The sequence below is a fragment of the Chamaea fasciata genome, unplaced genomic scaffold (genome assembly GCF_029207755.1).
Source record: "Chamaea fasciata isolate MVZ Bird 193981 ecotype frontalis unplaced genomic scaffold, bChaFas1.0.hap1 SCAF_3, whole genome shotgun sequence".
Lineage (NCBI taxonomy): Eukaryota > Metazoa > Chordata > Aves > Passeriformes > Sylviidae > Chamaea > Chamaea fasciata.
Window position 1 is genome coordinate 48,682,059 of NW_027094088.1, and position 14,127 is coordinate 48,696,185.

The following is a 14,127-nucleotide window of genomic DNA, read 5'->3' on the forward strand; positions in this document are numbered from 1 at the left end:
CTTGATCCTGTTCCCAGAACTTGACCTAAATAAAGTTACCACTCCTCTGTTTCTGTCCTTAAAAGCTTCTGAAATGGGTGTATTCAAGCAGCGACCGCCCCATAAATGGTTGGACTGCATCCCCTTCCTCACTCTTTTTAAGTCCTGAGTATGTAGGAGTTGCCGAATTTTCCCCTTCTGGCTCTAAACAGAACGAGTGCAGTGAACTCCAGATTTCTTTTAAAAGCCTTCTAACCTCCCTCAGCATTTCACATTTCTAACCACGACTGGCTGGCTGCGAGCGGGAAAGACACAAACATCATCAACACGAAAGCGTTATTTGCAGCCAATCCTTGTTTGTAGCTGCACGTATGGCAATTTTTAATTATGTGTTCGCTGCGCTAAATTAAGCCTGGGCTCTTGGGAGGAACTGCAGTGCCTTCCTTTAATGCAGCAATAATCCTGGTTAAAGTCAGCATACGTGACGCGTAGCCTTTGGCAACCAGGAGAGCCAGCGTTTAGCTGCGGGGAGGATTTTCCATCCCCACTTCAGGAGGCGATCGGGGGTCAGTGTTGTTTCAGCTCCCAGCCGCTACTTTCGGAGGGGAAGTTCCCTCGGCTACGTGCGGCAGCCAAGCGCCCGAAACAACCGCACCGGGACCAGCCCCGACCGAAGAAGCCACAGCTCGGGCCCCGCCGAGCCAAGGGGCGGGAGCGGTGTCCGGGGCAGGGGCGGTGTCTGGCCCCCGGCCCCGGCGGAAGGGCGGGCCCGGCCGGCGGCCCAGCTCCGGGCCGTGCCGCAGCAGTAGCAGAACCCGTGGTTAACCCACGTTCTGTAAGATGCTGTTCCGCTTCGGCGTGGTGCTGCCCGCCCGGGTGACGGAGGGCGGCGCGGAGCTGCTGGTGGCCGGGTCGCGGCCGGAGCTGGGCGAGTGGGACCCGCGGCGCGCCGTGCCCATGAGGCGGGCGCGGCCGAGCGCCCCGCTGTCCGCCCAGGAGCCCACGCTGTGGCTGGCGGAGGTGGCGCTGCCGGACGAGGACGCCGCCAGCCCCTTCTGGTACAAGTTCCTGCGGCGGGAGGGCGGCCACTTCCTCTGGGAAGGTAACAGAGGGGACCCCTCCCCGTCCCTCGCGCCCCCGGCGCTGCCCCGCCGCAAGGACGTCCCGGCCGCGCCGGGGGCGGTGCCGGCGCCTCTCCTGGGGGCCGGCTCTGGCTGCCCCGCCTGCTCCCTGCCCGCCCCGCGCCGCTGTCCGGCCGGGCCCGAGCCGGAGCTGCCGCTGCTCCGGCCCGGCGGTGCCTGAGCTGTGCCTGCAGGGAGAGCCGCCCAGGCTGTCCTGGGGTCTCGCAAACAAAAAGATTTTTTAACCGTGTGGTGGAGGCGGGTGAATGCAGAAGGAGGCTGCCTTTCTAGGTTGGTAAAAGTTATTTGAAACAGTTTTATTCCCCCCCCCCCCCCCCTTACTTCCGGCATCCATTGTCATGATGTTTTATTTTCTTTTCTTTCTTTCTCCAGAAGTAAAGAATTCAGGCTCTTCTAGTATGTACTGTGGTGTGAGTTGTTATTTCATTTCGCTAAGGTGAAATGTCATGATGGCATTTTCAGGCTGGTAAATTTTACTATTGGGATTTCTTTAAGAAAAACACAGGGAGAAGTTCAATTGCAGATTTTCCAGTCTTCTTGCTGTTTCAGTAGTACTTCCACCGTGTTTTCCTCCTGCTGTGTGTTTTCAAAGGTTGAATAACTCTAGTCATTTTGCATATGTTGTTCTAGTATATTTAAGTATCTTAAATGCAAGAAAACACTCAGACAATTGTCTGCTGAGTCAAATAAAGCTCTAAATATACCTCCTGTTGCTGAGGAATGGATTTGACCTAGTGAGAGGAAGACAGATCACTTGGTGATTTGCGAGGGTATTTTTTAACTCATAGCATCATAATCCATGTACCAAAATAACACATTGTAGAGCAGTTGCTCTTCACCCAATTTAAGAATATGTACCACACTTCTGAAGTGCCTTTCCATCATGTAGACTAAAACATGCATGTTGTCATAACTGTTGCATTTGTTTGTTCTTCTTTATGCTAATAAAAGATTTTGTGTTAATGCTACATTCACAGAAGTTTACATCATGGAGGACTATGTACATCATACAATAGTCATTGTTTTATTTAGAAACTAAAATACATAGTATATTCTTCCTGTTTTAACCATGTTTTTCTTTTCCAGAATTGCAGGAAAAGTGAATTTGTGGAATAAAAATCTTTACATCTCTCCAAGGAAGCAGAATTGGGTCTCTTTTGAAGGTGCCAAGTTGTACATAATGTGACAGTGATACTGGTGTATAAAACAGTCCTCACCATGCAGAATATATAAATAATGGTACATTTAGAAATAATTAGAATTCTAGAGAAATAATAGAGAATAACTACAGAGAATCAGCAATTGTAAGGTCAATGGTTACTGGTTTGGAAGAAGGGGTACCTCAAATTGCTTACTGGTTTGTTTGGTTTGGAAGAAGGGGTAGCTCAAATTATTGTCTGTTTCAGGGAGCACATTTAGAAAATGTAGTCAGAGTAATAAGCATACTGTGTTTTGGCAGATTTGCAGTTTTAGGATTAACCTGTGTGTCGTTTTGTTCTTGTCATTGTGAATGTTCAGGAGTTTGAGCTCAGTGCTTATCTGGAATGATGGAAAGCAAGAGGGCATATCATCCAAATGCAGAAGAATTTTTTAATTAGTCATTCATATCAACATTTTTTTCATCAATTGATATTTACAGGAAAGTACAAATTTGCTTAAACCTTGAAATTTATTGTTCTTCATTTATTACATGATGGGAGCCTAGGGATGTTTTCCTATCCAATAACAGGAATCTTGCAGTTCTTTTGAATCTAATTTATTTTAATTTTTTTTTGTTTGTTTTTTAAGCTCTTGATCAATGAAAATTTTGGCTGTCATCTGTTTATTCTTATAAAAATCACAACTTGAAAAGACAACTCCCTTCTTAAAGAAAAGAACAATTTTTTTTGTGCTAAACAAATGCTGTGCATTGTCTCTTTAGTATCCTGCATGTTTAGAATTAAAATGTGCGATGGGAAACGTTTAGCACTTGCAGAACATCTGCAATTTTGAAGACATGTTTATGAGGGATGGAGAGAAGTGCAGAATGATACTTGCTCTAAGTTTATGAGTTGAGGAATTCATCTGTAACCAGAGAAACTCTAGTCTAGTTATGAATGTCAGATGTTTACATATATTGGATGTTGAAAAATTGGATGTGCTGTATTTAAGAAAATTACTTCAGATTTTTATTAAGACATGTATGTATGTGAGAATTCCACTGGCAGTGCATACTGTTTTTATGACAGTACAGTACCTACCTTATATATTTTGAGTACAAATTGCAGCCATTCCAATGCAGTGGGGAGACTGGAAGGTAGAAGTGGGGGTAGTTATTCCCGTGGGCTAGAAGAGTCCAAGTCACAGGCCAGTGTTCTGTGGCTTTTGGTAGGAAGCTTTCAGGCAAGGCTTGGCCTGTGCAAGATTCCCTGGGTTGTTGCTTGTGCCTGAAGGGAGCAAGTTCCCCTCCCTCAGAGGAGGAGGTAGGAGGTGAGGCTCCCTGGTCCTCCTGAAAGATCAGGTGCTTGCCTCTGCTGTCCCGGAGTGATGTTGCTGGTCTGTGCCCAGGACTGTCACTTAAAGCCATTGAGCGTTTCTGGCTCATGTCACATGAGCTGTGTGGGATTTCTTCAGGGTTGGTACTTGCTTACCTACTGTGAAAGCTGAAGCCTGCTGTCCAGGAGGGTTTATGATATGCTGTGGTGTCTGGGGAAACAGGTTGGTTACGCTGAACTCTAGAATCTGGGAATAGGTTTAGAAAAAAACCTAAATTAATGTATGTACCTTTTTTTCCCCCCAGCTGCGCCAGTGTCTGTCTGTGTACTTTGTTTTTGGTGTTGATTCTTCAAAACTGGACTTAACATCTCTCAGCTTGGAAACTAAAAGTATTTTGTGCCTACTGTCAAAACTAAATAAATACAAGATGGAACTTACGCTTGAATTTGTTTTTGTGAGTTTATGATGGAACACTCATCCGTGCCTTTATCCTCTTACTTTCATCTAAATAAACTGTAGGTACTGATCAAGAAAAATGCTGCATAAAAGGACAAGCAATTTACTAGAGGTATGCCCCAAATTGTATTTTGAGATGATGGAATACAATCTGCTGACACTTTATATTTTTGGGAAGGGGAAAAATAACTTCTATTAAAACCTACATAAGCTTGTAGTACATGCATAAGCTTGTATTGTAAAATGTTGATCCTTTGTTGCCCAAAGAAATTGTGGATGCCCCTTGAGGTGTTGGATGGGGCCCTGAGCAGCCTGGTCTACTGAAACATGTCCCTGCCTGGGGAAGAGGTGGGAAGCTTGGAACTGGATGATCTTTAAGGCCACTTCCAACCTAAACCATTTTGTTATTCTGTGATTTTCATGTAGTTCTTAATTTGGTGTAGATGGAGCTTGGTTGAAGCTTGACAGGTACAGTATCACCAGTGAAAGCTCAAAAGCAGTGTCAGCTGATGTTCTAGTAATTTGTTCAGGTGAGCAGAGCCTTAATCCTTCCAAAAAAACCCCATCTCTAGTTTTTTGGGGAGGGAGGAGGAGAGAAAAGGAGGTGTATTGTTTGCAAGACAAAACGATACAATACAGTGCAATTTAGAAACAATTATGTTATTCACCCTGTGTTTTGTTGACCTTCCATTTCCAGTTCATGCTCCGGTGAGCCTGTTTGTATAAACCAAAAGATTGGTGCATTTATGGAGTAGTAAATGTATTCACATCATTGTAGTACAATCAGAAGTAAATTCTGATCAGAGGTTTCAAGGGTTGAGCACCTGATTTGTTGAAAACATCAGTGATAATAAAGCACATTAAAATTTCATTTTTAAAGTGTGTTGACACTTGAAGCAATCTGACTTTTGGCCTCGGCTCTTTGAATAAAACACATAATTTTTTAATTTAAAGGAGGAGATTCTTGCAAGGCTGTATGAGAAGGTATGGTCCATTCACCATTTGCAATGGAGAGATTGTAACAGAACAAAAAATACTTGGGGCTAAGCCTTAGCAATATATGCAAAGTAAAAATTCTTTTGAGGACATTTCAAGAAGTACAGTTGGATGCAATACTAATTTCTGTAACTGAGATCCATTTTTTTTTCTTCTTTTTTTTCTGCAGATCCCTAAAATAGGCAGCAGTTCCATTATTAAAAACAAACAAAACCAACCAAAAAAAAACCCCAGCAAACCCTGAAGAGTTACATTTCTTCATGGCTCTTTTAGTGCAGAAATTTCATGTAGTGCTGTTCCCACTGGGTGGTGCCATGTTCCCTTTGTATAGCCAGTGGCTGCCTAGCATCCTGCAGCTACTTGCATGTTTCGTTAGTATTTGGTGTAATCTGTTCTGCTTTTGAAAAAAATCCAGAGTTTTACTTATTCTCCCAATCCCAGTCTTGTCCTCAAGTAGGTGGTGACTAGAAATGAGCATAAAGCACAGGTTATGTGATAGTTGAATAATTCTGCATCACAGGCATTTCATTCCTGCAAAGCTGTTTTTTTCTGGACAGTGTTGGATACCTTGTCACCTTTCAGATGTGACAAAACGAGTAAAAGTGGATAACTTTGAATTCTTCAACCCAATACTTCGTTAAGGAATGGAAAGTACCTTTGGTTACAAAGTGCAATAGCTCCTGGTGTTTTGTTCTTCAACAAACAACCCCCTCAAGATGTACAGAGCATGCATTTCGGTGCAATTAAATGGCAGCAAGATTCTCATTGCTTTCTATCTGCTTATTAGCATTAACCAGCTTATACTGAGTAGACAACCAGACATCAGTAAAACAATGTCGAGTGGCCTATGTGGAACTGCAAAATTACAAAAAATAAAAATAAATACATGTACTTGGCATTTCTCTGTGTTTGGCAGGCATGTATCTTTTCCTGCCCACAGAGATAATCAGAGGCCAGTTCTGATTGCTGTGAAAGTCTAATTAAAGCCTTTGTGGTTATAATGGCAAATTACAATAAATGCATTGTTTATGCAAATCTTGTATTAACCATTTTTCCTGTCCCTTGCTTCCAAGTGGTGGTAGCATGCAATAGGGCTCAACAACTTCTTTTCAATGCCGAGAAAACTGAGAAATGATAAGTAACTGGGCTGATACTTTGGTTAAGATGTTGCTGTGGTTGCTATTTTGGTGTAGCTCGTTTCCTGCCCATTCTTCCAGTATGATAGAAAGCAGCAGTCAGTAGTAGACAGTACAGTAGAGAGTGTCAAAGCAAATCGGAAGACAGTATTAGATTATAAATATTGTTGCTATCAGCCATTATTCTCTCATCTGAATTTCCTTTAGTCTTATTTCTACCATCTGTCAGAAAGGAAACTGTCTTTTACCTGTGGAAAATTTCCTTTTAGTTGCTTTTCTCTGACTTCATCTCCATCATTTAACCAGGCATTTGGTTAAAATCACTTAGAATGGTAGAAGTTTCCACTGAAAAACACCTGGGCCCAAGCAGACCTAGAGAGAGAAATAAAACATGTTTTTGAAAGCTGCCTTTGAAAATTCTGATTTTCTTATATCTGATTAAAAAAAAAAAAAAAAAAAAAGTGCCTTGGTGATTAACAGCATCAAGTGTTGAGAATGGCTTTCTTGTAAACTATTTCGTTTTAATTCTGGCATAATTTCAAAATATCATTCCATCAAAGAATTTTCTTAGGATATATAAATAGAGTCAAAAGTCTTAAATTCGGCCTGGATTTTAATAGAATTAAAACTTGTTTCCATGGTTCTGTGTAGCAGCTCTACCAAAAGGGAAGTTGCAACACTCTGCTTTAAGTCTGGTAGAATATAAACATGGGGTGTATGATGCAAATGTTTTTCTTCTTGGATATCTTGGCTTGCAAATGCAAGAAAACAATCCTGAGAATCAAACCAGTTAAGGAGTGTGGCAAATTAACAGTTTTGTCTTACATTAATACTAGGTATTTAAGTAATACAATAAATTAATCTACCCCTTACAGAATCTAAGGGGAAGATGCTTTACTGACAGCAGAAGAAAATAGCATTAAAAATCAAAGTATGCTTTTCTTAGGCATACGAGTGAGGCTTCGTACATGGCATACAGAATTGGAGCTATTTGTCAGAGCTGTGAAAACAAAGGGCTGCTACTGAGGGCTTTGCTGAGACTTGAGGAAGGTGAGACTCCAGAGCTTGTGGCAGACTCAAACTCTCAAAAACTCGACCTCACTCAGTTCCACTGAGGGGAATTCATCCTCCCCTACCTCTGGTTTTTAACAATCAATAGCAATTCAGTCTTGACAAGATTGAGATAGATCCTATTTCAAAATGTCAGAGAATGATTTTTTTTCACAGGTAACAGGGAGACTTTTGTGACAGAATCTGGTGTGAAGGGTATGTAAATTTGAATATTGTGAGTGTACTGAAGGAAGTTCAGTTAGAGTGATGTGGGATAGCAAGACTGTGCAATAGCACATTCAGATAACTGAGAATTGTATCCAAAATAGGACTTGAGACTTTTCTTTGTTGTAATTTTGATATAGAAGGTAAGGAAGCTACCAAAAACTTATTCTTTCAAATGCTTTATTTTTGAGGGGTTTTTTTTGTATGTTTTCTTTCCTTCCTGTTCTACTGCAACTTTTTTTGATGCAGTCTTTTATTCCTTGACCCCTCCCTGCCCTGAGAGTGCTTATAATATTAAACTCTTCCAGGGGAATTTCTAAGCATGAACTTAAAATACTCATCTACCTTGTTAAAGGACACCATTTGATATAGCAAATGGAATTACTTAAAGTATTTCGACATAGGTAAAATTTTGAATTGACACTTAAAGTGTGCTGGTTCATGCAAAATTTATGACAAAGATTATAGGAGTTAGTCTGTGCTCTGACTGATATGTGAGTGAGTAGGTGATCTGAAAATTGCCTGGCTACTTGTGGTTTGGGTTGGTTAGTTAGTTAATGTGTTTTTCTAAGGTTATCTAAATAGCCCTGTGGTTTTTAAAGAGGTAGCAGCTCACTGAGAAACACCCACACCTTACTGGGGTTTGAAGGTTTGGATGTTGCATGTCTGTGTTTTAGGGTCAAGCTAAGTCAGGGATGAAATACCCAGTGCCTTTATGGCTGCTGTTGTGCCCTGGAGTTCTTGCATATCTTCCCTTACACAACACAAACCAGAACAAATGCAAACTTTGAACAAGGTGTGCAACAAGCTGGTAACTGGGAGAGCGGTGGCTGAACAGAGCCTTTGCTGCAAAGAGCTCTGCAGACACAGTGGGAGAGGCAAACTTTTTTTTCATTTATTCATGTGGTTTTTGTTCACCACTCTTATGGTGACAAGAAACTTCATTGACCCATATTTTGTTTATTATCTTATAAGATCAAGCTTATAATTTGATAAATAATCAAGCTTGGTAATTTCTCCACTCTGACTCTTGTGGAATACATGTGCAGTTCTCTTCTGTGTTGAGTCTGTGCTGTTGGCAGACTGTCGGATTATACTTCTTTCATCCCTGCAGTACAGCTGTAATAAAATAGTAAGTGCACGTTTTTCTTTGTGTTTTGTGGTTGTGCCTCATTAGATTGAATTTCAGAACATCCTTTTCTAGTCTCTGCTTACCTTTGTCCAGTCCTAGATCTTTGCATATCTTGTATTACTTCTTATATCTTCATCTGGTTTTCACAGAATCACAGAATTACTCAGATTGCAAGGGAACACAGTGGGTCATCTGATCCAACTTCCCTGCTCAAGGAGGATCAAAACCAGAGTTTTCCTTCATTCTGGTCTCCTCCTTTTACCAGTGCCATTTATCAGTTATATGGAGATCTTTGGTTTTATTCTTTCGTTTAGTTATTTGTACAGCCACTTCTTATGCTCCTTTGATCATGCTTGATATGCATTAAACAAGGAGCCATAAACTGCAGTCATGCAGATTTTGAAAGAGCCCTCTGTGAAGCTTGAGCCCTAAGTAGGGCTACTTGGTTGCTTTGCTCTCCAGCAATTCCCTGCGTCAGTGGATTCTGCGCAAAGCCATCTGCAGTACAGAGCAACAAGTGCAAGAGCAATGAAGAAATTTATAATTTAATGCCTAGAAACTTATTTTAATCTTCCTCTTTCAGATGAACATTTTTGCTGTGAAGAATCACAGAGATGGTTTTAAATTAAAAAAAAAAATGGACCTTATTAAAGGAAAAAAATGCTATCCTAGAAGTTAAACTAGGTTAAACTAGGACTTGTATATTCTAATAAACTCTTCCAAAATGCTTTTCTTCTTTAATTAGGAAAGCAAACATCATCAATTAACAGGAAGATCAATACTCTTCAAATATTTAACTTAGCCCTTTTTATGGTTGAATTTTACATGTTTTCAGATAATTGTGTATTTGCTTCCCAACGATAAATAATTAAACCTATGTCTTGCCACTTGGAATATGAATAAAAGCAAGATTAAGAAAAATACTGATATAGAAATGGGTTTAGCTGTAAAGCCATGTATTTGCTGTTGTGTGAGCCCTTTCTCAAAGGACATTTGTGCTTGTTTTCCTTTTTTCAAAGATGAGCAGGTGAATGGAACATTTGATGTTCTTGGCTTTATTATTGTCTCTAGGAACATTAAAGTTAAAATACTATAAAAATTGCATTGTTGTCTTATGGCATCCAAAATATGGTGGACTTCCTGTGGCAAATTGTGCTAGCAGAAGCATGATGTGGACTGATACAATTTTTTCTTATTTTGAAACTTAGTCGTTAAATGCATATTGTGAAGCAAACTGGGGTGAGAAGCACTTGTGTAATCATGTGGATATTACCTGGGTAGTGAAACCTGATCTTTTTCGGTAATTGCAGTGTAAATGTTCCCCCCCGCCCCCGGGACTAGCTCTTGAGAGACTTTGGAGGGATATCTCAGAGGGATAGGACAAAAGATTCCGAAAGAGGCTCTCACCCCAGGACTATTCCAAGGTGCTTTTTCTCGAAGGGTTCCAGGGGGCAAGAGGAAGAACAAGGAAGTACAGGGGTCTTATCTAGTCTTCCACTCAGGGAGGACGCCTGGCACTCAGCCAATTAGGTCAAGAAAGAAAGGAAAGGTCAAACCATATGGTTACAGGCATTAGGGGTCTTGGGGGGAAAAACCATTCCCCAGAGAAATACAACATCGCAGATTTTCATAATTCCCTTAAGAAGTATAGGGAATTCAGCTTTCTGAACACTGTCCACTTTGATCACACTGTTCCGTAAATTAGTATATATTGAAGATGGTAGAACTCTTTCCTGTATGAAGCTGTATCTCATGTGAATATGTATCTGTATGTTGAAAATATGTTGATGTACATTCTGTTGCACAGATATCTTATTTCAGTAGGAAAGTGGTTTAATTCATAGTTCAGTATATAACATAGAGATTAGTAAAGAGCTAGGCACTTCTCATGAAATATTATGTGAATGCAAGCTACTGCTGTTTACCTGATTATTAAAGGCAAACCAGAACCATACCTTTTGAGATTCAGGTTTGACTGTAGGCCACAGCAGGAAGGCTGAGGCTGAGTGGTGCAGAAAAATCAACAGCAATAAATATTAATTACTCAAGAAAGTGTTTCAAAATGAGATTTGACAAAACCTGTTTGAGGGAACAAATTAAATAAACATCTCATGGCAACTTACAACTTACTCTTGGCCCCATTTCCATATGTGGTTGTAGGCTATTTAAGGGGATTAATGATGGTGAAAGTGGTAAGGTTACAAGGCAAGGAGGTTGAAGCACTTAAGAAGGCAGAGAGAAGGAGGGAGGTCATAGAGAAGGAAGGAAGACAAAAAAGGGACAAGAATTAAAGCTGGAGAAGTAGAAGGATGAACTGTAAAACTGGCAGGTGGCAGAAGTGCATGCACCTCAAGCAGCAGCAATTGAAAATGGAACCATAGGAAGTACATGGTGGGTACCTGCGTACAAGGAAACACAGGGCCGGGAGTAGCAAAAAAAACAGAGATCCTGAGAACATGGTTCAAAATTGCCAGGGTGCAGTGAGGGTTGGCAGCTCCCCGGGGACTGCAGGGACACCCCATGGCACTGGCAGCCAGGGGCACAAGGGCAGCCCCAGCCTCGAGCATCAGGCTTCTCCCTGGGGAAAGACTGAGGCTGGGACAGGACATGGGTCCGTGGGCATGTGGGGGTCAGGATGAAACAGAGTCTCGTGATGGCAGGACATGGCTACGGGGATGTGCATCACTACAGTCAGTTGGAGGGTAGAATGTGGAAGGCAAGATATGGTGTTTGTGGCTGTATTTTGCTGGATGCATGAAGTCATTAATTAAATGTCTTAAACATCCATAGGTTTCGTTACGCTGTTGTATTTGTTGATGTATGCTGCTGTCTTCTCATATTGTTTAAAAGTGGAAAGAATATGTAAACAATTAGAAATGTGAGATAAAAATATAGTGGTAAGATTTGTTGCTTCCGAAACTGTACTGATCTTGCTTATCTTATTTATAAACAAAATAATCAAAAACTATGTGATGCATGATTGCTCAGCAGTGTGAAAGAGAAAATAGTTTTCTGCTTCATATTTTATTTTTCATTTTGGTAAATAATAATATTTCACAATTATGATAAAATGACCTGCATGTCATCTGGAAAAAAGGAGATCATTTGAGCTTTCCTCTTAAATGTTATTCTTACTCTCTAGTGATTGCATTAATACATCTCCCAAAAAGTTCTTGCTCTAGCAAATTTCCCTAACTATGGTGCTTGAAAACTGGTCATGCATTTACATGCAATGTGAAATTGAAGATATTCCTTTGGGCATAATTTTTCTCAGAAATATATTAACCTCATTAATAATGTACAAGTGTAACAGGCTTAAGCAAGCCATAGACTAGGTCACTTCTGATCTGCACGATAATTATTCCTACATGGCAATTAGTATTACAATAAGTATGTAAAAATGGTGGTGGGGGGGAGAATGTACATTTACTGTATTTTTGGAGGCTAGATAACCTTTTGATTTATGACACGACCTGTTTCAATTCAAGTTGCTTACTGTGGCATGGTATTAAAAAACCCCCAGTTTTCTGACTAAAGCTCACACTACTGTTGTAAGAGAAGAAGGGTAATGAATATTAGTGGAAAATCATAAGAAAAAGAATCTTATTTTAACCTGGGTGGTTTAACATAGTTGTGGTCATTCACCATTGCAATTGTGGCTGTCTCTCTCTCTGTGGGTCACTTTGGGCAGCTTTACTGTGTGTGAACAGACTCTCAAAGTGAGACATGCATTTGAAGACAACAAAGTGAGTGTTTATTGGTCAGCAAACTTAAAAGACAGATAGGGTTTAATGAACTCAATGGCTAGATATCTGTATGTGTCTGGTCTGCAGCAGGAATCTGAAGTCTTTGCTGGCCAGGCAGCTGTGAGTGAGGTGGAGGGCCACCCTTCTTTGTCCCGTTAAATAAGTCTGTCTTGTTTCTAAGTTGTTGTCTGCCACCTTCTTTGGGCTTTGATGCCTTCCCACATTGATGTTTTTCTTCTTGAATCCTTAAGCTGGTAGCAAATCCTATGTCACCAGTCCTATCTTTTTTTTGTGGTTGTCTCTGGCATGGCTACCCTTTGAACTTTCCCTGCAGTCTTTCCTGTATCTTGGCAACTTCCTTAGAAGTCAGCCTGAGCCAAGGTCAGGCTGCCATGGCATGTCTGAGACACAGCAAGACTGATACCCTAGAGAGAGGTCACTGAGCAAGAATATTAAACACTGAGGTCACATACTGGGAGACATGAAATGAAAAACTTAAATGACATTAATTATTCCTTAATTTTTAAGTGATTTAGGAGTTTTTTAATATTGTGGGGGTTTTAAAAGAAATAATTAAAATAATTTTTTAAAAATAATCTACAGAATTTTATTTTAATGCTGAACATTTGCTTTGTGGCAGTGCTTCTGTTGCTATTATTTCAGTTGTTGGTAGTGCAGTTTGAAGAAGCAGGAAGCACCACTCCTGGCCTTGAATGCTCAGTTCAAATCTCCCCGCAGCTTTCTTTGAAGATTATCTAGGTAAACAGCCTGCAACTGTCCTGTCTTCTGTTCTAGGTAGTGGGCCCCATCATGATCGAAGTTGTGTTTACAACCAGAGCAACATAGTAGATGGAGTTTACTGCCTCCCAATAGCACACTGGATTGAAGTCTCTGGACATACTGATGAGATGAAACACACAACCGATTTCTATTTTAATATCGCAGGACATCAAGCTATCCATTACTCCAGGTAAAAGAAATGTGCAGAGCTTGGCCGGTGTCAAACATTACAAAGCGAAAATCTGAACTGGCATATCTGAAAACTGCATTTGAAGTAGTGAATATTTGTCTGTATGTAGCAGTAAACTTTACAAAGACTCAGCACCTCTTAGCAATTAAATGTCAGTTTAGCAGATCCTAAAGGATCTGCTAAAGGATACCTGTAGCCTGTATGGGTCTGTTATGTTGCATCACATCTGAAAAAGTTTTGTGGCAATTTTTGGATAGTCATTTTCAAATGCTTGTCTATATACACATGTAAAATTGCATGTATGTTATGTGTTTGGTTTGGGATGATTTTACTGAAGAATATGTCCTGGGAAAGAAAAATAATATAATCCAGCACCAGAACTTAGTGGTGACATAATGTCTCTCATGTGGCAGCCACTGCAATTAGTGACAGCTGCTTTTGATTACTTCCACTTCTGGGCATGTATTTAACAAAATACTAAAACTTAGACAAGCCTTAAAACGTGTCTCTTCTGTAATGTTCACTTGAGTCCACTGTCCCACCAGTGAAGCATCCTGGCTTGAGTTAGGAGACAATAAGGGCCAAGGAGGGCACCCACCCTTTAGGGCTCCAGATGAAGCACAGGCTGTATTTAGAACAACAGGCTGAGCTCTGGTGATTAACAAAGTGGCACTGAGGAATTTGGGACCATGTGTAACTTTTTTCCCCATCTCCAGTCAATTGATGCAGCAGGAAGTTTGTGGATTGGTAATTGTGTGAATGCTAGCAGTCCTGATATGCCACATGCATTACAGAGCAGTTAGTAATTAGCAATAGTTAC

The 14,127-nt window shown here is 40.7% G+C and overlaps 1 protein-coding gene across 8 annotated transcripts in view; it reads left to right on the top strand.

Moving 5' to 3' along the window:
* Positions 1-792: 792 nt before the first annotated feature.
* Positions 793-14,127, top strand: part of EPM2A (EPM2A glucan phosphatase, laforin) — a 34,984-nt gene continuing 21,649 nt past the window's right edge. Inside the window, exons 1-3 of one of the 8 annotated variants that reach the window (XR_010720011.1) lie at positions 1,226-1,391; positions 1,494-1,531; positions 2,208-4,070. Coding sequence is in view for 4 of the 8 variants with exons in the window: in XM_066178901.1 (XP_066034998.1) it covers positions 820-1,081; positions 13,133-13,307 (437 nt within the window). In the remaining 4 variants the exon portion in view is untranslated. Of the gene's footprint in view, positions 1,082-1,225; positions 4,075-4,110; positions 4,165-13,132; positions 13,308-14,127 lie in introns of those variants that run through there. The other 7 variants (XM_066178901.1, XR_010720010.1, XR_010720009.1 and 4 more) reach the window with 7 other exon arrangements.